Source organism: Tinamus guttatus, unplaced genomic scaffold (assembly GCF_059628265.1).
Source record: "Tinamus guttatus ecotype Peru unplaced genomic scaffold, ASM5962826v1 Tinamus_guttatus_pri_ptg000223l, whole genome shotgun sequence".
In the NCBI taxonomy this organism is placed as follows: Eukaryota; Metazoa; Chordata; class Aves; order Tinamiformes; family Tinamidae; genus Tinamus; species Tinamus guttatus.
Window position 1 is genome coordinate 197304 of NW_028288757.1, and position 26253 is coordinate 223556.

At 53.1% G+C, this 26253-nt stretch overlaps 1 protein-coding gene across 1 annotated transcript in view; it reads left to right on the forward strand.

Annotated features, from left to right (window-relative positions):
• MN1 (MN1 proto-oncogene, transcriptional regulator) overlaps positions 1 to 26253 on the forward strand; it is a 32326-nt gene continuing 6073 nt past the window's right edge. The window contains exon 1 of the mRNA XM_088525042.1: positions 1 to 3439. Within this exon, the coding sequence (XP_088381168.1) occupies positions 28 to 3439 (3412 nt within the window). The 5' untranslated portion in view covers positions 1 to 27. The remainder of the gene's footprint in view (positions 3440 to 26253) is intronic.

Genomic DNA, 26253 nt, shown 5'->3' on the forward strand with positions numbered 1-26253 from the left:
CGGCCATGCCCCTGTGAGGCGCGCAGCATGTTCGCGCTGGAGCAGTTCGAGCCGCAGCTGAGCAGCCGCGGCGGCGCGCAGAGCGAGCGCGGCTTCGGGCAGCCCGGACTGAGCATGAGCGCGCACTTCAAGGCGCCGGCCTTCCCCGGCGGCGGCGGCGGCGGCGCGGCGGGCGCGGACGCGGCGCTGGGCGCGCTGGGCGAGCCGCCGCTGCTGGCCATGAACATGAGCCTGCCCGGCGAGGCGTACGGCTTCGCGGGCCGCGGCGCCGAGCTGCACGGCGCCGGCATGCAGCCGCCCGCGCACGGCTTCTTCGGCGGGCAGCAGCACGGCGGCCCCGGCGGCGCCCACCACCCCCACCAGCACCACCCGCACTTCGGCGGCGGCTTCGGGCCCGACGGCGGCGCCTCCTGCGTGCACGGCGGCCGCCTCCTGGGCTACGGCGGGCAGACGGCGTTCGCCGACGGCTACGAGCACATGGCCGAGAGCCAGGGCGCCGAGGGCTTTGGGCAGCAGCGCCCCGACTTCCAGCACCACAGCGCGGGCGCCTCCAGCCACGCCGTGCCGGCGCCCTGCCTGCCCCTCGACCAGTCCCCCAACCGCGCCGCCTCCTTCCACGGGCTGCCCGCCGCCGGCGCCGCCGAGCCCCACGGCCTGGAGCAGCGGCGGCTGCCTGCGCAGGCCGCCGTGGACCCTCTGGAATACAATTACCCCGGCGAGGGCCCCGCCGGGCACTTCGAGCTGCCTGTCTTCTCCCCGTCGGAGCCTGAGGGACAGCAGCTGCCACACTACGGCGGGGGCAGCGGCGGGCGGCAGGTGCCGGCGGGCGGCAGCTTCGCGGGGGCGCCCGCCCTGCCGCGGCCACCGGGCATGGCCGTGGCCAAGGCGCACCCGCCGCAGCAGCACGGCGTCTTCTTCGAGCGCTTCGGGGGGGCACGGAAGATGCCTGCTGGCCTGGAGCCGGGCAGCAGCGCCAGGCACCCGCTGATGCAGCAGCCGCCGCCGCAGCCGGGCCTGCTGGCCAGACAGAGCTCCTGCCCGCCAGCCATCCCTAGGCAACAGCCGGCCGAGGCCAACGCTCCCAACCCCAACCTGCAGGACAATGGGCCCATGATGCAGAACCAGCACGCACAGTTTGAATACCCCATTCACCGGCTGGAGAACAGGAATATGCATCCCTACACCGACCCCGTGTTTAATATGCAGCACCCTCCTCCGCAGCAGCCACCAAATCAAAGACTGCAGCACTTCGATGCCCCCTACGTGAGCGTCGCCAAGAGGCCGCGCTTTGACTTCCCCGGCAACCCCGGCGCGGAGCGCTGCGCGGCCTGGGCCGGCGGCATGCACGGCCCCGCCATGGAGAGCCACCTCTCCCCCACGGCCTACGCCGGCCTGCCGGGCGAGTTCACCCCGCCGGCACCTGAGGCCTTCGGGGGGCCGCTGCCGCACGGTGGCCCCGAGCACCCGGCCCTGGCGCAGCGCCAGAACGCGGCCCTGGTGATGAAGCAGATGGCGTCGCGCAGCCAGCAGCGCCTGCGGCCTCCCAGCCTGCAGCAGCTGGGCCACCATGGCGAGGTGGGGCCGCCCGGCGGGCTGCCCCCGCCCGCCTTCGACCGCGGCGGTGACGGCAGCGGCGCGCGCGGCTTCGACGCGCCAGCGCCGCACCTGGCCCCCGAGAGCGCCTGGTTCGCGGGGCCGCCGCCGCCCGGCGAGCTGCTGCCGCGGCGCATGGGGGCTGCGGGGCTGCCGGCCGAGGCCGCCCCGCACGAGCTGGGCCTGCAGCCGGGCGGCGGTGGCGCCGTGCTGTTCCGGCCGGGCACCGGGGCCCTGGGGCTGCCCGAGCCGCTGCGCATGGCGGGCGAGGGCCCGGCGCAGGCCCTGCCCTCGCCCGGCGTCCACCCGCCCTTCGCCCCGGCCATGGGCGGCCTCTCGCAGCTGCAGTCTCCGGGCGGCGGCGTGGCGCTGCCCAGCGCCCCTGCCGAGCGCCGCGCCGCCGCCGACTTCACCGCCCAGCCCGGCTTCGCCTTCGCGGCGGCCGCACGGCAGCCGGCGGCCCATGGTGCGGCGCCCGCGCTCAGCGCCTCGCCGGGCGCCTACCCACCGCCACCCGAGTTCCCGCCGCCCCCGCCGGCGCCTCCGCGGCCTGCTGCCAGCAAGCTGGGCGCCCTCTCGCTGGGCTCCTTCAGCAAGCCGGCCGCCAAGGACAACGTCTTCGGGCAGAGCTGCCTGGCCGCGCTCTCCACCGCCTGCCAGAACATGATCGCCAGCCTGGGTGCCCCCAACCTCAACGTCACCTTCAACAAGAAGAGCCCGGCTGAGGCCAAGCGCAAGCTCAGCCAGGCCGAGCCTGACGCGCCACCTGCGGCCCCTGACTACTTCCCGGCGGGGCCGGCGGCCGGCGGGGGCGGCGGGGCCAAGGCGGCGGGCCCTGCGCCGCTGCTGCCCGCGGAGAGCAGCCTGTCGCCCGGCTTCGCGCTGGAGCCGGCGGGCGGCGGCGAGGGCAAGGCGGGCGGCGGGCGGGGGCGCGGGCGGCGGAAACGGGACAGCGGGCACGTCAGCCCCGGCACCTTCTTCGACAAGTTCTCAGCTGCTGAGGGCGGCGGCGCCGGTGTCAGCCCGGGGCCGGGGCCGGCACCGCAGGGAGGGCCGCAGGGAGGGCCGCCGGGGGCTGCGGGCGCCGAGCGCGGCGGGGGCACCCCGCACGACAAGCCACTGACCTCGCCATCGTGGGGCAAGGGCGGCGAGCTGCTGCTGGCGGAGCAGCCCGACCTCATGTCCTCGCTGGACAGCGGCATTCAGAGCGTGACCAAGTCGGACGGCGGCTCCCCGCACGTGGACTTCACCGACGAGGTCAGCACCAGCTACGGCAACGAGGACGAGGTGTCGTCCAGCTCTGACAACGCCGTCTCCAAGCCCACGCGCAGCCCGCTGCTGGGCGGCTCGCCCAAGCTGCCCCGGGGGGAGCACGGCCTCCTCAACGGACAGAAGCCCCTGGCCCTGGGCCTCCTCAGCACGTCTACCTCGACCCCCGACAGCTACGGGCTCAGCAGCACGGCGGGCGCCCACCCCGGCACGCCGGGCATGGAGCAGGTGCGGACCCCCACGAGCACCTCGGCCCAGGACGAGATCCACCCGCTGGAGATCCTGCAGGCGCAGATCCAGCTCCAGCGGCAGCAGTTCAGCATCTCGGAAGACCAGCCCCTGGGGCTGAAGAGCAAAAAGGGGGAGTGCGCGGGGCAGAATGGGGACGCTGACTTGGGCAGCTGCTGCTCGGAGGGCGTCAAGGGTGCCATGAGCACCATCGACCTGGACTCCCTGATGGCAGAGCACAACTCCACCTGGTACCTGCCTGGCGAGAAGGCCCTGCTGGAGGGGCAGGACGAGGACAAGCCCATGGCGCCCTGGGAGAAGCCCAAGCCCCCGAACCCCAGCAAAGAAGGTATATGTGGTGCGGGCGGGCGCCGCGGGCTGCCCCGGGGCGGGGGGGCCCCGCGGGACGGCGTCTCGGGATGCTGCGCTCCGCCTGCCGCGGACGCGGGCGGCGCCGCGCGCGGGGCCGGGAGCAGCGGCACGAGCCGCCCGCTGCGCCGGGCCGGGGCGGCCGGGCCAGGCTGCCCGCGCCCCGCCAGGCCCCTGCCCTCGGCCGCCGGCCCCGCCGCACAGCCGAGAGCGGCCGCCTGACGGCTGCGGCTGGGGAGAGCAGGGCTGAGCCGCAAAGGGGGCTCCCGCAGAGCCCCGGAGGGCAGGGACGGACGGGGGGTGCCAGGAGAGGGGCTCCCGCAGAGCCCCGGAGGGCAGGGACGGACGGGGGGTGCCAGGAAAGGGGCTCCCGCAGAGCCCCGATGCGCAGGGACGGACGGGGGGTGCCAGGACAGGGGCTCCCACAGAGCCCCGGCAGGCAGGGGTGGGTGCGAGGTGCAAACAGGCTCCTGCAGAGCCCCAAGGAGTGGTTAGACGTGGGGTGCCAGGAAAGGGGCTCCTGCAGAGCCCCGGTGGGCAGGGACAGATGTAGGGAGAAAACAGGGGCTCCCACAGAGCCCCGGCGGGCAGGGCTGGGTGCAGGGCGCAACCTGCGGTGCCTCGCAGCATTTTTCCCCCAAACTCTTACACGGATTTCCTTTACCTCAGAAGCATCTTAGCAGTGTAGTTCTCCGCTTCCATGTCTTCTCCCATGCACGTTACAGCACTAGCTGCGCTGCGGTACCGAGCTAAGGGGCTCTCACTCTTCTTTCTTTAACGGAAAGGAAATTTAAAATCAGATCTGGGTCTGCTGGGATAGAACTTGCTTAGTTGACAGATGTTTAATTTCAGCATTAGTTTTTGCTTTTGATCCCCCTATGTATCCAGAGGGCATCATAATTCTCTAAGCCCAGGAAAAATATTTTAATAGAAAACACTCTATTATAAAAAGCTGTTTAACATAAGGACGAATATAAATTTGGTTGGTTCCATTTTATCTTATCAAAGCCGTATTTTCTGAGCTGCCTGCTCGTGTGTGCGGGTATTACAATAGATACACGTGCAGGTACGGACCATGTGCATGCACACAGGCAATTTTTTGATGCACTCTACGAGCACATGCCTATTTTACACAGTTTAACTCATTATTTGCGTCTTGCAAAGCTGGCATTTTGCTGCCATTAGTCTAGTTCAAAATTGTTTTCGTCATGTCTGGTCTCAAAGAGCGGCTTTTTATAGCACTCAGCGTTTAGCGATTTAGCTACGAAAGGTGCTAGGAAAATCAAAGGGGGGTGAAGGTGGTTTGAAACTCGGTGATTCCCCAGCCCGGTTCTGGTTGGCTTTGCAGCTTTGGCTTTCTGAAGCGTGAATCCTCGCCCCCACTGTGGCTCCCTTTGTTCGTGGCTAATGCCCGGCTCGGGCGCGCTGGTCGAGGCGGGAGTGTTTAGCATGCACAGCAGACTCTGGGAAGCCCATCAGCATTCTCCATGCTTCACCCAGGCAAGGACATAAATTGGTTTGTTTGGGGCCCTTCTTTTCCATTTTTAAATGGAGTTGCACACAGCATCCTTCCTGGCCCCTTCTCTTTTATTGTTTCTTGTACACAACATCTCGATCTGACTGGATCAATAGCTAGTTAGCACAAATCACAGTTCCTGTCACTTCTACCTTGGCAGGCTCGAACACATATATACGTTCTGCACAACACGCAACCCCCCTCGGCCATGCATGCGTGCCCTCACTCACACGTATGTGTGTGCAGCCTGGAACTGCTGCTCCCGCTCGCCTTGGGCTAAAAACGCATTTAAAAGATCTGTTTCATAGATCTTAATTTTGTGTGTTTAAGGAAAAAAAAATCCCAAACAGTGAATGGTGCATATATTTATTGAAAGTGTAATTTGGCTTACAATTATGTCTATTCTGTGTGCATGTGTCTTAAGAGAGTTGCCTTCTTTAGTGTCTTTAACAGCACTCCTACATCCACTTTGATCACCGCTATTCTTAGTAACTGCTAGTGAAATAAGTAATTGCTTTCTGGTCGTGATAGCTGAAATGCTGCTTTTCGAGCAGTTCCTCACTTGGAGGGAAAACCATTTAATCACTATTTCTATATAAGGATATGTTTCAGTATTTCAGGGGCTTTGCATAAAATAGCGAACCAGTTTTACAACAGCGGATAGACGCGTTCATTTTGTGTTACACGTCAGTCACTTGAAGGCTTTGCAAGGGCTGGTTCTTTGCATGAGACGATCCATAGAGACCCGCAGAGAATTTACCTTAACTGTTGTTGGAAGTGATAAAGATGCCATAGGCGAGATAGAATAGGCTTTTCACTCAGAAGACATAATTTAACTTTACATTGCCCTGCCCTTGGCGGTTGGGCGCTTTGTTTAGGAGAGGGCTTTATTTAACCCGCGGGTGAGATGTGCAGCCCGTGCCGGCGCTGGCGCGCGTGCAGGCGCGTTAGTGCCGCGGCGGCCGCTGCCCGCGCGGGGCCGCGCCGCTCTGCGGGCCCGGGGCGTCGCTCTGCAGGGCTGCGCGGCCCCGCGCAGGGCCGCGGCGTCGCTGCGCTGCCGGTGCCGCGGGAAGCCCCGCAGCCTCCTCCCGGCTCGGGCGACGTGGCGCGGGGCGCTGCGAGCGGCTGCGTCGCTCCCCGGCAGCGCCGGGGCCGAGGGCTCTGCTTCACGGGGCTGCTGCTCTCAGGAACTGACAAGCTCTGAAGCTCTTTAAGGAGAGTCACTTCAAATAGTCCCTTAACACCCACATCGCTGCAGGAAGCAACTTGTTTGAGTTGCTCTAAGGGCCGCTCAGTGCCTTCTAATTACCCTTTTTTTCTCCTAAGGCTGTGGCCGGCAGCCTGTGCCTTTGCCAAGGAGAGGAGCGGGGCAGCGTCAGTTCGGGTACCTGTGCAGCACCCCCCTGCCCTGGTGAGAGCCCTGGGAATGGGCATGCACGCGTTGAGCCTGATTTTAACACCGTGCTGCCCAGTCACCCCTTTCACCCATACACCGACTGTGTCGGGAGGGTCCCCGTTCCGCTGTTCCTGGTCGCAGGGTGTCCTGTGGGATGAGGAGGGGAGGGTTTCTCCCCCCGGCGCGCGTTGCTCTGCCGTGGCCCGAGCTCGGCGCCCGGGGGCAGAGCTGCTGCTGCGCCGGCGCTCGCGGTAACGAGCAGGAACTGCATCCAGCGCGCGGAAAATCCTGGGGCTGGGCTCATGGGCTCTCGCCTTGCCTGGTTTCACTGAACCTCAACAATTTCCCCTTCACTGAGATGTTCATTAGTATTCTCTGGAAACCCAGTAATTAAGTTCTAGTGGGCTTTTGTTTTTAGCTTTTAATTGAAATTGTGAAGGTCCCTTGCTGCAGATGTCAGGTGACACATTGGCGCGGGAGGGGGACCCGGGCAGATGTCGCTTGGAAAAGTGCAAACGCAGGCGGCGAGGCTGCTGCGCCGGAGCTCGGCCGCGTCCACGCGGCTCCAGGGCAGGGCGCTTCCGCTCTCCTTTTCTGCAGTATTTGATAATAATCCTGAACCTACCACTTGCCTGAACCATCAGGCTAAAGCTCCCAACTACAGGGTTGTAACACTGCTAAATTACCACCAAATACATTGACAAAGGATGAACTCGGAGCCCAGGCACCTCTGAGCCCTTGTTTCCCTTCTTTTCCTAGTGCGTTTTGCTGTATTATTTTAAAATACTGCTGAATTCCTTGAGAGCTTTTACCAAGGGAATAGGTTGTTTACGGAGACAGAGTTTGTGAGCTCTCTTCTGAGGTATTTCAGACACTTAGACATCCTCGAAAGCCATATACGATGTGAAATGGATGTTCGCTGTTGCGAGGATGGTTGGAAATGAGCTCCCTGAGCAAGCCTGGTGCGCATCGCAGCGGAGAACCTGCGATTCCCGACGCTGCTTTGTTTGCTTGAAGGAGCTATTTAAACTTGCACAAAGAATTTTAACAGTTACTAAAAAAAATGCTGCTACCTTTGCCAAGAAGTTATGTGATACACTCTGCAGCTAGGAAGTATACATCTGTAATAAATGATCCGGATTAGCAGGCAGGCTTCGGAGGAAAGAATACTCCCACTGCAGATCGTAGGAAGATTGCAGTATGCATTTAGCTTCAGATTTAATATGATCTTTTAAAGTTTTCTGATCTGTTAAAAATAATTGTGAGGTTGCCCTGATTGACTTAGTGTCGTTTGAGTGTAGTGCTCTATTGTTTGCTTTGACCACCTATCATTTCCACTTGTCTCCCACTCAGAAACGGTCTTGTTCAGAAATGTTTGCCTTTGCTTTATAAAAATTCTCCAGCAATGTATTATCAGTTCTTTATGGCAAAGAGTAGGAGAGCCAAGAAGTGCAGTTTTCCATGTCATTTGCTATGACTGTTATGCTAAAATACATACTGCAGAAAGTGTGTGGATTTATTGGCATTTTAGTAACGACCGTCCCCATTCTGCCCTGTCTTTATCTGGTTTTGGTCTCTGGATGTGTCTGTTCTGCCCGGGGTAGCTGTGTTTGCGTTAAGGCAGGTTCTGCTGGCGAACCCGCTCCCCGCGTCGCGCGTCGCGCGCTGCTTGTGGCAGGGCTGGTTGACGCGCGCCCGGCGCGGGGGCACCGCGGGCTGGGGTTGCTGAGAGCGGCTCCCACCCCAGCCGTGATCCCGGGGGGCGAACGGGGCTCCGTGTTTAGGGGTCAAAGCGGGCGCTTATTCAGATGCGTGATATATTGCACAGCGTCATCCCTTCATTTTTAATGGGCAATACCTGTTTTCCCTAGCAATGATCTAGTTGAACGATCTACTATAAAACTGTAATTAGTTTTTAGTAAAAAAAAGTTATCGTTAGGCATTACCTACAGATATGGTTGTTTGTTACTGCTGTTTAGAGCAAGTGATATGGCATTATACAAAAGTGTGAACTAGGAATATATGGGCTGCTTTCATTTGTAACCGTTGACTTGCTGCTCTGTGATGTTCTGGGCCAGGATGAGGTTTTGGTACAGCAGAGGGTCTTTATGTGGCCATATAAAATTTTAGTACTGGACAAATTACTGTACCTTTTTAGTGTTTTCTTTTTGTGTGTGTTTGCATGAAATAAAAATGTGAGTGCAGTATCCACAGGATATGTAAAGTCAGTTCTAAAACAAATCTTCAGGTGGCCTTATATCTCTCTCTATATGTGCATTTTCATAGAAAACTTACTCAAATATCATAAAGTGTTGAATTATATGATTTCTGGACCACCTTTAGAATATCAGAAGTAACCAGTTAACTTGTGGTTGGTGGGACCGTTGCCTGTTTCGTTACTAGCATAAAAGACATCGTCTTTACCATTTTTCAGCCTGGAGTGCTTTGTATGCATGCGGCGCGGATAAGCCACGTCAAACACAGCATCCCGGTCTATAGCTCCAGCCGGAGCAATCGTTCTGTCAAATTATTCCGTGTTCTTCATTGAAAAATCTAAGCCCTTGACAAGAACAAAGTTCGCGTCTCCAAGTATATGCTTGTATTTTGATGGACAATTTTAAGATGAGAGCCTTGTTTATTTTTCGAAATACAGGATTATTCTTGCCTAATTAATGTGAGGGTCATTTTTGGGAGAGCGCTCCGGCTGGGGCGGCGCGCTCGGAGCACGAGCGGCGTGCAGAGCCGCTCGGCAGCAGCCCCTGCGCGGCGCCGACAGCCCTTCCGCGGGAGCCTCGGAGGGGGGAGCGGGGAGGCTCCGGGAACAGAAGGGCCGCCCTGGCCTTCCTGATCTTGCTTGGATTGTTCAACTTTTAAAATGTTACACCGAATTTTCTCTATTCTCTAGGCAGACCCAGTTTGGACATAGAGATAAGCTGATTAATTTATGCAAAAATATTGATTTGTTTGTAGCTAGCTGCTTTTCCTTTCCAACCCCCCCCCCCTTTTTTTTTTTTAAATTGGTTCAGTTAGAGCATTGCTAATTATGAGTGACTTTTTTTAATGCAAAGATTTTTTTTTTTCAAATTCAAATATATTTTCGAGGATTATGTGCCAGTGTTCCAAAGTTGAATACTTTTAAATTTAAAGTGGAGAATTTAGCAGCTGGAGGTCTAATCCATTAATTTTGACAAGCTGACTTTCTTAATACTTCAAAGAGAGCATCTTGGATGCTGCTGCTTTGCCTCTTCCCTCCAACACCCCTTCCGTAGTATTTGTGTTCCTCTCATCTCACAAATGACAAACGCATATGCGCAAGGCGAGCACATTTTCTTTGGTTGGTGTAATCAGTTGCAACTCTTGGTGCTCCAGAAATGCTCTCTTACCTGTTGTGCTTCTCGTCCACGTATTGCTGCGAGCAATGCTGCAGTTACTGCTGTGGTGGTCGTGGTCCCCCTGCGTTTGGATAACCGTTGAGTGACGGAGCAGGCGCTGGCCGGCGCGGCGGCTGCGCGGCCTCGGGAGCGCGGAGAGCGTTCCTGCCGGGACCGCCACGTCCAGGTGGGCAAACTTTGGGTTTGCATCTCTTAGGCAGTAACGACTTTATTCTAAGCGTATCTTCAAGGTTTCTCTCTCCACAATGTGCGCACATATCAGTCATTGGCTCCTGAAAATGAGCCATTTTTGCTCTGCATACTTCCCTTTTGCTGAAGCTTTAGTAATGTATTTTTTTTTTTAGTTTTAATTTTAGCAAACCTGCCCGGGTAGTATTTTAACATAAAAATGTAGTTCATGATATTGCATGCTCTATAGTTTTAGTAGGTTTTGAGATATATCTAAAGAAGCTTTTCTAGTTTGATTAGCAGAATTCCAGTTATGTTTAAGTGCTGTATTGATTGATTTTGCATTAAAACAAATAGTTTATTTGAGATTAAACACAGAAACAATGTCAGTGTGAGCTCAGAAGAGCTATGCTGGGTGCCCTAATGCAGGTCACAGTATCACAGGTTGCTCTACAGCCGTCTCTAATGACTCCATTGCCCACACTTGTGAGTATTTATCCTCTTGTCTGTTTGGAGTCTCTGAAAAGCTGCATGAGGAGAGAGCTGCCTTTTTTTTACTTCTTAGCGTGGCTTTGACAGCTGGGCCTTTAGGACTTGATACCTGTGATCCCAGGAAAGCTTTTAGTCACTCAGTAGTTACGAGCCGGTGTTTTTATGTGGTAAAATGCATATCTTCAGAGTTAAGTCTGCATTTAATTAATTTTGTGAAAAAATATTCCCAAAATATGAGAAAAAAATTGTATTGCTAATAGCACAATCCTGCTGAGGAAGGATAGGTAACTGGAAAGCAGCCACTTGTGAGGTAAGGAAAAATTTAAAACATTTTATACCCTAATTAAACGTATATTCTAATTTATATTGAGAATTTTAATTTGCTGTGTGAAGCAAGTGCATGACCCCCTGGGAACAGACCCAGCCTTCCTCCCGCCTCCTTGCCCTTGCCGAAAACGCGGTTTGAAAGGAAGGGATCGGCTCGTTTTGGGCAGCGCTGCCTGGAACGCCGCACGGGCCGAGCGCGGGGCGGATGGGAGCGTCTGGCTGCGGCCCGATCCGGGCAGCCGGGGGCCCCTCCTGAGGGAAAACTTTTACTGGCCCTTTTTTTGGCGTGACGTTCCTGAGCAGTCACGTTGAGGCCTCTGGGCCTTGAGGGGGAGAAGCCCTAACGCGTAAGGGCCGGTGGCAGTTCGGAGATACGGCAGGAGGAACGCGGAGCCATCCCCGCGCGGGCCGGGCCGCTCCGCGAGGCTCCTGCCTCCTGCCAGGGCGGCACCGTCGCTCCAGCATCGCCCAGGCGCGCCGGGACGCCTCTGTGTGGTGTAAATCACAGCAGGCGGCATTAAGGCCTCGCTCAATTAGTATTTTGATTGTGCGCGATTGTATCTGTGCACTGTGAATCGCGGCGTTGCTCTGGAGCCGCGGGGGACGTGGGCAGCGCGGCCGGGCCCGCGCGACCCTTCCCGGAGCCGCCGCCGCCGCGGCGCAGGGGCGGCCGAGCTCCCGCCGCGCTCCAGCGCGCCTCCCGCCCCGCCGCGCCGGGGCCTGGCCCCGGGAAGGGCTGAGGCCCCGGGCTGAGCATGGAGCCCGCGCGGGGCTGCGGGGGCCGCGTCCCCTGCCTGGCAGGCCAGGACGGCCCCCCGCGCACTCGTCATCCGAAACGTCGCCCGAAGCGCCGCGAGGTGCCCGCGTGCAGGACGAGACCTGCGCTCGTGCCGGAACGCCGCACGCAGCGCGCTGCTTACGTGAGCAAGACAGCCACCTAACTTCTTACGTTAAATGTTACGAGCGTTTTTCATCTGTTTCTCGTTAGCTTTTGTTAATTCCAAAATGTTACATGTGTGCGCGCACCCCCCCACCCAGCCTGAAGACCCAAATTTCAGACCGAGGATGATTTTGAAAGCAGGATAGTTTGAGAGAGGAGCCTATTGTTCGTACCCTGCAACAAAGAATCCACCGTAAGCATGATAAAAATCACCATGATCTCTGAGACAATGATCCTCAAATGCTTTAAAAATAGTAATATCATTTGAAGTGCAGCTGGTATTTTAAGGCAGAACAGATTTTATTGTTGCTGGATATAGGGTCAAACATTTGCAACACATACTTGATTTAAAAAAAGGCAACAGAAACACAAGTACTTTTTTGAAGATAAAATCAGTATGATTTTTTTCTTGGATGCTGTAATCCCTTTCTCTCCCTCTAAATATAGGCATATGCTGTTCTTTTCATGATGAGAGGAACAGCCAGCATCCCTGCTCCTTGTGCTCCCTGTGCAACTCCTGAGCTTGGGAGGCCGAGGAGGAAAATCAGACTGTTCCCAAGACAATGAAAGGCTCGTGCTAGCTATTTTGAGATGGGAAAACTACCAAAAATAGAGAGGGAGAGCGAGCAGCAAAACCCTTCTTCATTCTGGATCTTTTTTTCCCCTAATCATTATTTTCAGTCCATAGGAAGCTTCGTTACATAAATTTTTAATTCATTGTATCTGTCTACAAAATGGGTGTAAATGTAGATGTCTCTAAGGCTGCGCTGGGAGGCCGAGCAACCGTCACATGAGAAACCTCAGTGATCCCTGCAGTGAGTCTCAGCTCTCTGCTCTATCTCCAGTTTAAATTCTGTGCCTGCAGAATAGTGCAACATTTTATATGACCAGGAGGTATGTCCTGCAGATGAATCAAGCTAATTGATTAATTCCCGATTCATTCATCATTTTACTTTTTTAGCTGAGGTTTGTATGAGAAATGAACAAAATAATTTGCTGCTCCTCAAAGCCATGGGCTGAGGGAAGGTTTGTTGTCCTCTGGGCTCGGAATTCTTTCATATGGCTCATGAAAGTGCAGCCTGAATTTCCTTGCTGCTGGTGGCCTGGTAGGAATCTTGCTTTATGGGCTGACAAACCTAGCCTTAAAAATGTGATTTTGGGGGGAGAAAGCAAATAGGTATTAGCCCAAATAATTACCTAAAGCCACTTGTATTTTGAATTATTTCTAAACCAATTTATACAAATGATCCTGAAATATTTCAGTTGCAGAAAAGAATAAATTTTAAATCTTTTCCTAGAATCAAACAGGTATGAACTGCAGAGGCTGGGAAAAACATACAGTTGGGGAGATTGTGGTACAATTATGTTTTTATGTCTACCTATTAAGCATAATGAAAGGTTGGTTGCTGGCCTTAAATTCAGAAAGAGCTTAATGTAAAGGCTAAAACAGAAGTAGTTTCCTGTAATCACTTTAAAATGAGGAGTACAGCTAGGTAAAGGAATAAAAGCTGTGCACTGTCCGGCTGTATGACCGTAACTGCTGCACTGTGTCCTTCTGCTTTCAGAGATCACTTATGTTACACTGATTGTCAGAAATAAGTTTTAGAAAGCCAACACAGGAAAAAAAATGAAGCAGTGAAGAATGTCAAGTGAACAACGCCTAGAAAATGTGCAGCTCTGACTTCTTTTGTGAGTCCTATTACATTATTTTGAGGAATTATTATTTTTTAATGACCACCAGTATATTGCTTTGTTTTTGTGTTTGTTAGAGTTCGATATTCCTAATGTTAAGACTTAGAATTTTTAAAAATTTTGAATTTTGTGTTGGCCTTTAATTCTATCAGATGAGGCAATCCGAGTAAGATATGATTCTACAAGCTCTCATCTGATTTTGACCTTCCTTGGAGCTTTTTCTTATTACCTTATGTAAATATACTAGGCAATCTTGATCATGGTGTCAACTGTTTAAAATTATTGTTTAGATTGTATTCACTTTGGAATTATAGGAAACTATTTGTTTGGAGAAATGAGTGTTGGTTTATGCTGATAAAAATAGTTTTTCGTCTCTTAAATTTTGTGTTTTTACTGCACGTGGCAGTAACCGTCACAGCTCAGAGCCTTCCGCACCGTAAAGCCGCCCCGTGTCCCTCTCCGCACGGCTGCGGCTCGGCCTGGAGGAGGGCGGGAAAGGCCCAACTTCTGCTCTTCCCTCAGGAAAGGAGAAACAGAATGTGTCTTGTTTTAAGGAAGGGAAAGAAAAGTTGCTTGAACACCTTTAAGATGGATTTTTTTTTCCCCTTTTCCCACTACCTTTTAAGCCCTTCTGCACTGGCTGTTTCCTCCGTTCTGAGGAGCTGCTTTTGCAGGCTGTTTTAATGGGTTATATTCTGGATGTTTTTGAAGCCTGCTCCTGCCTTCCGCTGTGGTCTGGCCCGAATAGTAATGTGAGAAGTTCCCATTACTGAGCTGTAAAAGAATACTGTAAATGGGTTATGCAGAAAAAGCCATTTAGATAAAAATGCAATTTTCCCTTCTACATACACTGCTAAGAATTAATAGCACATTCTTTCTAAATGGGTACCTCTATATTATATTTTCATTCTAATGAAATTCTTTCCAAAACAGGAGTGTTTCATTTAAAATTTTAGAGGAAAATTGATCTGTCTTTATCCTCAGTGATCCTCCTCCCTTAGTTAAATCTCCCTGGAAAGACGATTGTAGGCTATCCTGGGACTTTCTGGAAAATATATGACAGGTTCAAAGGTGTGTTTCAAGCAGTATCACCATTTGACTCCCCTTTCCTTCCACAGGATGTAAGTTATTGGGCATTTCTTATCCCTACGATTTCACATCTGATTTGTGCTTTTGATTGAATGATCTCTCTGTCGATTGTGCTCTGCTGGCTCTGCTAGAGTACTCGGCCTGTGGCCACAAAGCAATGAAGACATTAATATGTCACTTACCAAGTCATTTTTGCAAGAAATACTACAAAAGAGAGAACTGCCAAACCCAAAGGTTAGGTGGCTTCTCTGTGGCCTCTACCTTTCTCACCCTGGCGAGAGGTCTGGGAAATCATCTGTCATTTTAATAACCTCCGGTGGGGATGCTGCGCTCGGATGCGCCGCTATCTCAAAGCACAACTTAATGTTTTGCAAAAACACAACAGTTTATCTGAAGTATCTTTCAGATTATTTTGAATAAACAGCTTTTCTCTAGAAAGCACATAAATGCCTACTTAAAAAAAGAAAGAGGGAATGCGATGTGATAGCAATGAAACCCGAGGAGGAAAAGGTCCTTGGAGGCCTCGCTGCGCCGGCGCTGCCGGGCCGCGCGGGGCCGCGCGTTTGTGTGGGAGCTGGTCCCGTGGGGCACGGGACCAGGAGCTTGACCAGTCTGCAGGGAACGCACGAACCTGATTTGGGGTGACGGTAGTTTCTTCCTGTCTGCAGTGTTAGTGTTTTCTTGCTGTTTTCTTTTTAGAGCAATTATATCACAAACAGGCCCCGATGTGTTGCTGTCATTGACTCTGGCTTCATGCAGTCATGGGTCATTAGCCTGTGCATGTGAAAGCCAAGGTATTTTTTCTTCCCTCTGACAGTTTTTCCCTGCGCTAGAAGGAGCAGCTCTCTGATACGAGTCAGGAATGGTGATTCTTGCAGCGAGGCAGGTATTGGTGAGACTAGCAAACGCGTTTTGGGTAGAATAGTCTTTCCAGTGAGCAGGTAATGGCCATAAACCACTAGGCAATAGAAAATCAAAGCATATATTAATGCCTTTTAACTGTTTCCTTTTTTAATAAAAGAGGTTTTAATGTAACAGTAAGAACAAAACAATATTGTAGGAATAGGACTAACAGGAAGTCTCCTGCTTTAAACAGCTATTCACTGCTGATTTGCAGTGGGAAAGTGCTTTTATTAAATAAATCCTTTGATGTCTTCTTGGTGTGAGTAGAATAGTACCCATGTATGCACTATACTCGTAATGTTTAAGAAATGAATGGGCGTTGATAGACCCACCCTTGACTCCACTTTGCCCTCGGAATAAAACCTGGCTTTGGCACCGAGCTGCCCCTGCGTATCTGTGGGGGAAACTTGTCTTCAAGGGACTCTCTTCTTTGCTCAGGATGTCCTGTAGAACATGAAATACAGGAAAAAAATACACAACACCCTATGTTATCAAGGCAGCTCTGGTGCTCACAAAACCACTATGGGACTTATGTCCCTAATCCTGCTTGAAAATGTGGATTTGGGACCTCTTAGTTAAACCCCAAATCGAGCCGGCACGTTGCAGGCACCCTGTCATTGAGGTTTCAGTGACTTCTTGTCCAACTTCTGCTTCCAAGTGTGTGTTCAAAAACTCTGCCCCTGCTTAACTGCAGTGGGTAAAAATATTGCTGTTGACTTAAATGTTATGTGAACACAGTCAATAAAGGATGAAATGGTGTTTTTGTTAGTTTGTTTAGAAAGTTGGGGAGGAACTGCAAAGTAAACGTTCTTGAAAATTATCTTAAGCATTTGTCACCTGGTTAAGTTTAGAGTCCAAATAGTCAAAATATGCCTGATCACCAGCTATGTGCAATTCACAGTCAAAAGATTAGAAATATTCCATTTTGATGCAGAGGCAGCTAATGTTTTGACAAACTTCAGCGTTTTTCTTTTTGGAAGGACAGCAGAGCTTTGTTCAAAATCACATCTTTTTCAAAAGCTGTAGGAAGCAAATTTGTTTGTACTACAGGGCAAAAAAAAGTCCTCGCTCCATTTCCTAACAGCCTTGTCACTGAAACTTGCTTTTTGCCACCTGAAGAAGTTTGTTACACTCTGGGTTTGCCTTCCTGTCTATTTTCTGCATATTATTTGCAAAAAATAAGCTGTGTCAATAGCTTTTTCCCCTTACTGATTTGCAAATTGCCAGGAAATGGAATCACAGAATTCTGAATTCTTGAATTCATTATTCAAAATATATTCTCAAACTTCTTCAGCAAATAGTTATCACTTTGCATACTTAAAATTGAAAGCATTTGTGACTTTCAGTTTATCCTGATATGTTACTCAAGTCCTTTGCTTTGTTTTGCTTCCTTTCTGACTCCTAATTCAACTGTGCTGGTTGCAAACTCTATTTTTGCAAGGGATATTTATAGTTAGTGAGTCTTCTGTGACTACTTATAGCCGTCCTCCAAAAGTCTTCAATCAAAAAACAGAAAAATACTATACCCCTTGTTATGAGGGTTACGTAATAGCTATATATTCAGTCAAAAAACTCCCTTTTGTGATTCATTTTTTTCGTGAATCACAATAGTTCAGTGCACGTTGCAAATCATGAGTTTTACAGACAAATATGCAATTCCCTGGAAGCAAATGTTGAGAATTTAAATATTTCAGTGTAGTTATTTGCAACTTGCAATTTTGTATTAATGAAATGTTGATTCTTAAATTTGCTACAGAATGAAATCAAAAATCCCACAGAAGTTATTGCTCCAAGTAACTCTTGGAGGCAAGTGTTTCTGAATCCTTACGGTCTGCTTCCTTGGTTTTGGTAACTGAAATGCTGGGACGGTGTACCGTGCCAGGTATTATTTTTTGTGGCTGGAGCCCGGTTTTGCTACAAGGCAGAGCCACGTGCCCGTGCGAGGTCGGGGCCGGGGCGCTTGGTGAGCGGCTCCCCCGGCGCTGCAGGTGGCAAAAGCTCCGGCTGTGCCCGAGCCCCGGGTCTTGTGGAGCCGCTTGGTCGGGAAATCTGAGCTTGGAGCGCGGGGAGGAGGAGGAGGAGGAGGAGGAGGAGGAGGAGGAGGAGGAAGGCGGCCGCGCGGGCGCCGCGCGCTCCCCGGCACCGCGTCCCTTCCTGCGGGTGCTCGTTGGACCCACCAGGCACGTCGCCTGCCGGGTTGTGCATTTGAGCATGGGCTGCTACAGGGAAAATCTTGATGGCTATTGTTTCTATTCTAAAAACGCCAAAAACCTGCTCGTCTTCAAAGCCACTGCTGTTACGATAATTTTCTCTTTGAACATGTCAAGATTCTGTCTTTGATTTTATGCTGGATTTGCCTGTTGTCCTTGAAGCATAATGATTTTTAGGGGTAGACAGATATATTTTTCAATTCAATGCATTTCTTCCTCCAGTCCAGGAGTTCTTAAAAATAAGGCTATGTTGAAAACAGATATTTAAGAATACGAATAGGCAAGAAAATGTTTGCTTTCATTTTTTTTTCTTCGATTTTTTTTTAAACCCAATATGAAATATAGTTTTCTTCTTACATTTTGAACTTATACTTTCAAAATCTAGTTTTTTCTCCCCCCACACCCTGTCTTCTTTTTGCTTTGGATTGTGTAGAAATGATTATGTCAAAGGTTTGCAAAGATTTTCAGCTGGCAGAGCAAATCTGTGCAGTCCTACCACCACTTAATTCAGCATTGAGAAGTTTTGGAAGATAGAATGAAGCAGGAGTAGAAAACTGGATGATGCTCATTCTGTTACAGAGAGCAGAACTGGACTTTTCCATGTTGTGTACTGCCGTTCTCTGTAGTGAGGAAAGCTTTAGAAAATCATGTGGGAGAAGATAAGAAAAAGATTCAAAATCCATTCGTAATCATTTTTATGCTCAGTGAGAGAAGGTCATAGAGGAAAGTATGGACTTTCATGGCCAACCTTAAAAATAAAAGAAAAAAAAAAAAAGGGGAGAAATGGAGCTTGTTTGAAGAGAGTAGTGAGCCTGTCCAAGGGTCGCGGCAGCGCTGGGGCCGGCAGCGCCGCGCGGAGCCGTGCGCGGCGCCGCCGCGAGCTCCCGCGCCATCCCTGCATCCCGGGAGCTGCGGGACGGGCGCCCTCGAGCGCGGAGCAGCCTCCTCCCTTGGGAAGGGCGGAACGTTCCCTGCACCCTGCGAGCGGCAGCCCCGGTGCTCCCGGCGGGCCCTGGGCGCTGCCAGAGCACGTGGCTCCACGTGTCGCTTCCTTGGCGGGCCCAGGGCGAGGGAATCGAGCGATAATGTCCAATTAAGGTTTCCCGGTTCGATTTCCTTTGATTAAATTCCTCGCCACAGTGTTTGTAAATCCTAGTAATGTTTTTGAACGGGCACTTTGTTCCCTTGTGTTTTGTAAGGAAAACGCTAAAAAGCCCCACTGTATCTTTAAACTTGAGGATCTTCCAGGGCTTCCTAGGAGGGAGAAGGGGGAAGGGAAGGCACCGGTGGCTCCCAGGATTAGTGGAAGGGCCGTGTCTTGCTGGGACCGGGGCCTTCCTGACAAACACCACCCCCTGCCTGGGGCTGGCTGCTATTATTTAATCACGGCTATTAAAAGAAATCAGAGAGATCTTTCCTTTCTCCTCCTCCTGTCTTGCATTTCCCTGTCCTCCCAACCTGTTTGTTTGTGTACGGTTAGGTTTTCTACGCCAGCGAGAAGCCGAGTGGAAATGTCAGGGGTCAGACTGCAGCCGGCAGGGGAGCGCAGCCCGGCGCAGAAACCCGAGCCGCGTTCCGGGGACGCTTAACCCTTCCGGCACCGCCGCCGCGGCGCTGGGCGCTCCTGCGGCCGCTGCCCTCGTGCTGGAGACCTGAGGGCCTGCAGCGCTTCCCGTCGTGGAAGCGGGGCCTCTGGAGGCTGCACGGATCTGAGCCCGTGAGAGGGGAAGAGCGTGCGGTAACGTGCCGCGATGCGGTAACGTGCCGCGATGCGGTAACGTGCCGCGATGCGGTAACGTGTCGCGATGCGGTAACGGGTGCTGATGTGTCTCTGCTCATCTCTGCTAAACGCAGTGTTCATCCACCAAGGGCAGAATGCTGCTCTTTGAAGACGCTCTTATAAGTGATGGCAAGACTTGCAGTTAACCACTTAAAAGATATCTAAAAGCAACCTATTTTACTCTTGAAGCTCTTTAGTTAAGAATAAGTGGGGCTGTTCGGTTAGCATCTTTCTTGAACGTGCCCAAAGGCGCATGCAGCGCGGTGGTTTAACGCGCAGAAGTGCTCTCTGGTGGCTTGCTGGAGCCCCGTGGATTTCGGCTGCGCGGGTCACGGTGTTTGGAGAGCGCAGCGCGTGGGCCCGCCCGGGGTGGAGGCCGTTCGTTCTCCTGCTGGCTCCTCCGCACTCGTGTCACCGCGGGGACCTGGGCTGCCCAAGATCCAGGTCGTGCCCGGGCTGCTGGAGCAGCCTCCGTGCGAGCAGCGCCCTGCTCGAGACGGGCAAGGATGGGCCTCATGCTGCTGCTTGGCGGCTTCTTCGTATTTGCTGGGCTTTATGCAGGACTGGGGTTACTGAGACCTGCGTCTCTTGACCTGATGGAGCCGCCTGCGCGGCACGAGGTCACGCGGCTGCCGGGTCCTGCCGGGGGAGCGTCGCTCGCGGTTGCGCTTGGGGCCCGAGTCCTTGCGCGGGGGGCTCGCTCTGCCCCGTTTCTTACCCATTTTGCGAAGGTGTCGCTAAGCCTGTCGTTTCCTGCAGGAGCGCAGGCATGGGAAGTTTATTTAGCTGTTGCCTAATTAGGCCGCCCCCACAAAGTTATTTTATGCTACATAACTACTTCTCACAGCGGTGATGAATGTGCCAAAGCAGCGTTCTCTGTTTTAAGTTCTCTGAGGTAATTGATGGTATCGTCTGTGCCCGGAGGAAGGAGGCCGCTCGTGCCCGGCGCTGGCGGCTCCCTGCCCGGTGTGCAGCGGCGGGTCGGCACGGGCGTCCCCGCTGCCGCAGGACGCTGCAGCCGTCTCGGCGGGCGCTCGAGGAGCGGTTTGTGCTCCTGTCGCTTACTGCTGTCTACGTGCAGTGCTTGCTTGAAGTGATCTTCACCACCACTCACTGCCAGCTTCGTACGTGAGGGGTAGTGAGATGTTAGATCCCAGTGCAGCTTTCGTGAGAGACGTTGAAGTGAATTTCAGGGATGTAGAAACAAATCTATGCTTAAACCAGACAATTCCCCATCTTTGTGCTTTACTTGGTGGACTGCGTGTAGATAAATGTGTGGGAACTAGCTCCTGCTTTCAACTTTGTGCTCTATGTTTGTAAGCGCTGCTAAGGTGAGACCAAGACCAATCCAAGTCTAAGACCAGAAGAATATCAGCCTTAAACGGAGCGCTACGGCTGCGTTTGGGGAGAAGGGCGCTCCGGGTTGTCGCTCAGTGCTCCTGCGTCGCCTCCTGCTCGCGGGGCGTCTCCATGAGCGCGTCGCGGCCGAGGTGTCTCGGCGCTGCCTCGTCCGCAGCTTCTCCCGGCGCGCGGGCGCCTGCTCCGAGCGGCAGCTGCTGCTGCCGGGGTTCTCGTCCCTGCGTACGATGGAGCGGAGCGTGCGGACGGCGGCGCAGCGTGGCGAGGTACGTGTGCCATTGCTGCGGCTGCCAGCGAAACTGAAATTGCTCCGGGGGCTCGGAAGCGAGGGTGGGCCCGTGTTTTAGCTTTAGGTTTGAAGGTGGGACTGCGTTTTAGCAGCCCACCTTGCACGTTTACTGGCCTTGGAAACTTCCCAGTTAATTTTCAGTCGAGGCAGTGGAAGTCTCTCTGCCCGTGCCTTCCGTGCCTGAGCAGCTCCCGATTCGCTGCTATTCTGAGGATTGCAGGAAGATTCTCCGCAGTGATAAGAGAGCTGGAAGACAAGGATGTGCTTATATGTTTCTTATGCCAACAGTGACACTCTCAGGCTTACCTAACAGTGCCAGGTGGGTGCTTTCTTTTACGGTAAATTTCTCTAGCTGCTCTTCCATCTTCATATGGCTCTATGTTTCCTTCTGAGGCTTTTTTATTTTCCCTTCAAATAGATTTAATTTAAAGACAGTTTGTACAAAGCAAAACCCCAGTCCTCCATCGCATTTATGACCTGCAGCTGGCTCATCCCACCTCTCTTCTCTGCCTAGGCTGTTAATGAATGGGCTGGACCCGTTATTTGGTAGCAAAGTTTCCTTCTCTCTTTTTAGCCTAAATCAAATATTCAGTATGGTAAAATTGGGGATTTTTCTGTAGCAGAAAAGATCTGACAAAAACTGACCTAGACAGTGTTTCCTGAGTCTACAGCATCGGATCTCAGTGTGATTTGCAAACAGCTAAGTGTTTTGCAGCATAGGTTTTGACTCTTCTTTAGCAAACTTAGGCTTCTTGACAAGTCTGCTTTTTTTAAGTTACTTTCCGTAGAGTCTTTAGAAATTGTCCCTGAGCTACCAGCAATTTGTAAATCATGTTTTCAAAAATGTTATTTTTGGAGAATCCTGTCCATGCTTTTTGTGTTTGTGGCAGCGGGTGGACGGAGGAGCACCTGGTTGTGAACTGCCTCTGCAGAGGCTTTGGGAGACACTCGGGCTTTTTTCTTAGGTCTCTGGCCTGGCTTTACTCTTCCTCCATTTCCACTCCAGTGAAATGCATCAAACTCCTCCTCGTTTTAGGAAGACTCTTTGCTACAGTCCTCTCACAAGAGAGAGATGGGGTGTATGCAATGTAGTACTATGAACAGGTGAGCCGGAGAGCCTGGGTGCCATTTCATCTAGTTTACGCTTAGCCTATGGTGAACTGAAGTTGTATTTTCACAAATATCCTTGAACTGGCATGGTCTGCCCCGGAGCATTAATGTGCATTATCACCATTTCTTGGTGCACAAGAGCTCAGATGTGCGAGGCCCCTGGGAGCGATTGACTTTGCCCGTGGCAGTTTTGCATTATGGTCTCTCGTGGTTGTGAACTGCAGTTGGGACTGGCGCGGGGCCGACCTGGGAGCTCCGGCTCCGGGAGCCGCAGGACGGGGGCTCCCCGTCCCTGCAGCCGGGTGCGGGTCCGGCCGCGGGGACGACGGCTCCGCTCCGGAGGCCCTCGCGAAAGGGGCGCCCAAATCTGCGGAGGGTCCGGCCAGCTGCGCCCAAGGCCTCTCCTCGCAAGACACGGCTAACATTCGAGAGAGAAATTCGTTCTTAGCGCTGGGCTAACAAGTGCTCATTTAATTTTCATCCTGAAACTAAGCTACTACAAACAAAGTTCTTTGAAGGGAATCTTTTCCTTTCATTTTGTTTTCACTTCATTTAAGGAAAATAGAGATTTCCATGTATAATATGCAAGACTTAAATATCCTGCTTAGTGTTGTCATTTCTATTTTTTCCCAGCAATTATGTAGAAGCTGTTGCACAAATCTGATGAGAGAAAGCTGGAATTTACATGTTTCTTCCTCTCTTTCGCCCCGTACGTAATCACCGTCTATTCACTGCCTTTACAAACTCCATTAATACACCCACTTTTCCTGCCAGTGTGAGTGGGCATTTCACTGCTATTTTTGGAGGCTTATTCTGTGTATTGAAACCCACATTAGGCTGAAGGTAGTATTAGTGCTTTTAACCTGTGTGTCCTCAAAAAGAAATGAGCTGCAGCAAGGCTTACTAAAATGATACAACTAGTTCTGGGGTGAATTAGACCATTAAAGTAAATATTGCTCTTGCAGTTACCATCCTCTGGCGAGGATTCAAGCTAGCGGCAGCGGTGCAGCCAGCAGAGCAGAGCGCAGGCCAACCTCAGAGCCAGCCTCGTTATTCACACGCTGTGAAGGGTCTCCGTTCCGGCAAGCAGCGCCCGGGGATCGGTACAAGCCGATTTCGGGGCACAGCCCGGGCCCGTCTCGGGCTGGCGCGGGGCGCTCCGGGAGCACCGGCCCGTGCGGGCCCGCGCGGAGGCGCCTGCCCAGAGGCAGCCCTTGCGCTAACCCCTCCGTGCGCGGGAGCGCCGGCGTTGGCCGCCCCTCTGCCCGAGCTCCCGGATGTCGGGAATTGACCTTGCAGAATGCTCAGCTGCAGAATGTTCAAGCAGAGTTTCTTCCAGTTCTGGACTGTCCTGAAATAGCGCTGAGCAATACCCAGGAGTTGGGTTTTGTTAAGCGAACTCACATTTAATGTTTCCATATGACTTCTGTGGAGGCCACTTTGAGTTTTATGAAAAACCTTTGATTTGCTTGTGCATCCTGGATAGCAGGAGATGGATTTTGCATGGCCTAGAGTTGTTCACAAAGCTTCTGTGTGATGATTTGCATGTACATGAAACAAGTTTGAAACTGTTGAGTACAAAAATCAGCATTTTCTTACTCATCGTGGGTGCGTGGGTTGTTATCCTTGGTGAAAATAGGCTCAAAGCATTTCGTTAGTGCAAGCGAGTGAAGTACGCCAACAGTAGAGAAAACAGGAGATCAGTCAGCCAATATTCACTCCTACTGTGGAGCTCTCCTTTTCGTGTTATGTGCTGAAGGCAGAGACAGGGAGATGGTGGAGAAGCTGCGGTCCCCTGAAGGACCATGGAGAGGCTGTTTGTAACCCTCCTCCTAAGGCGAGGGCCGAGGGAGCCGGGAGCGAAGGAACGGGAGCGCCGGTGCCGCGCGGCTCCTGTCGAGGCCGGATCCCCTGCGCTGGAGCCCGCCGTGTCCCGAGGGCCCTGCATGGCCAGCGCGGAGCGTGAAGGCTGCTGCTCAGACCTGGTCAGGAACGGCCCGGTTCTCATCGGGGTCTGCCTGGACGGGCTGTGCCGCTCGGAAACGGGTCTTCTGCGCGGCAGTGTCCTCTGGCCGGCAGGTGTTCGCTGGTTAGAGAAGAGGCTCCGTTTTCTCACAAACACGGGGTTTGCGCAGTGTTCATGCGTACTTCCACAAGTGTAGTCATGGAGAGAGTCTGTGACGGCCTGGGGAATTGGTGGAGAAGGGGGAAGAACAGGATGACACTGAATTCAGTCATGAGTTGAGCCCTGGAAGCTACCTCAGAGCTCCTGGGGATTTACCGGCTTCCGACCGGTACCGCACAAACGGCAGGAGAGACGCGTGGGCTGTGGTGGGCCATGCTGTAATTCCCAGACAGCCGCTTGCTTTCCTTTGGAACCATCCAAAAACACCGTGTGTGTTGGCCTGCTGGGCCGGGGGTTGGTTGTGGGCAGGTCTCCCGGCGGGGCCGGAGCGCACGGAGCACGTGGAGCACGTGGAGCACGGAGCTGGCGCGCGGGAAGCGGCGCCCGCCGCTGTGGTCTGCGATGGATCTGGCCTGCACAAAGTCTTTTATTAGGTGGGAACTAAAATCCCCTAAATCAACTCCTTCAAAGGGGTCAGGCAGAGCCTCACCATGTGGTTTGTGTATTTTGTAGCAAACCGGCAAATGTGTTAAATTGAAAAGAGGAACTGAAAGTAGCTGAAAGAGGGAAGGATATGTGCTAAAAACAGTGCATTGCCCCCTTTTCACTTACTCCCTCCCATATCCATCTAACAGGGAGAAGGAGCTGGTCTTACCCCAGGGTACAGAGCGATTTTTCTAGAGAACTTCGGGTTTCTCCAGCCTGACACCAGGCTCCTGCTTCTGCTCAGTCATATGGTTGTAGAGAAGTAATTTAATAATAGCTTCCACAGAAAGAGATGGGTATAGGCACTTTCGTGCTTCCCTCTGAACATGACCTACATGTTTCTCTTCCCATGTCAAGTGAGAAGCAAACCGGGGAATTCTGTGTTTTCCCTTGCTCCTGCCCTTCTCCCCCCTTGATGGAAGGAGCACATTTTGTCGAATAGCGATGTCTTTTTCCTCGTCTGTACATCCTTCATGCTGCCACTCCAAGGTCATGCTGTGGGTGACCGTGTTGCCGCCTCGTCCGCTGTTTGGGTAGCAGTTGTCCTACCTGGGGGTGTTTTCGGCAGTCACCTCGGCCGGTGCCGAGCGCTGGAGCAGAGCCGGGCAGGGCCGCGCCGTGAGCGCAACCCGCCGGCGCGGCGAGCGGCGGCCCCCCGGTGCCTCCCTGCGCGTCCTGCGCCAACGCTGCTGCACTGCGGGCACGGACGGGGCCAAGGGAGGAAAAGAGAGAGAGAGAGATTCGCAGCGAGCGTTCTGGGCCTCCTGTTATCTAAATTCTGTGCGAGCAGCACGTGCTGATAGAGCCCCATGCCAGCTCGGAGACCACTTAGAGCAAAATAAACATGTTTGCGACACGGTCTGATACATGCTCCCTTTAGAGGCGCAGGCACCTCCAATTAATCATCCTTGCGCGGCGGAAGCGGCTCTGAGGATCGGGGGCCGTTGCCAGCCGCGACGGGCTGGTGGAGGGGTGGGCGCCGGCCGTGGCGGCCTCGGCCTCGCGTTGGGTGAGCGACGCCGTGTCCGCGTTGGGTGAGCGACACCGTGTCCGCGCGCGCAGTGAGCGGCGATGAGCGGCGATGAGCGGCGCTCTCGCTTCGGGCTGCCGGGATGTGTCGGCGGCGTGGGGCAGCGCACAGCGACGTGCGGGCGTTCTGCACTAAAGAGCCTCCCATCCTTGCGAGAAGAGGCCTTTTTAATGCAGCTCAGCTGGGTAGAAACGTTCTGAGGCTGCATCTCCATGGGAAATCTATGGGCTGACCAAGCCCAATGACTTCTCGAAATGTTAATGAATGAGATGTGACCGGCACTTTGGGGTTGAGACGCCTGTGCGCGCTGTCCCCGGCCAGCAAAGGGGGATTTCTGTGCCCCATTTAAACTGTGCTCGTTATTAGGAGCCACAGACTTTATCTGTTCATCTTAATAACTGCATAAAATGTTGTCCTTTTGCTAAATTCTCTTCGTATTGAGGAGGGTAATATCTTTACACGTTTTATGGGCTTTAAAAATAGCACAAGC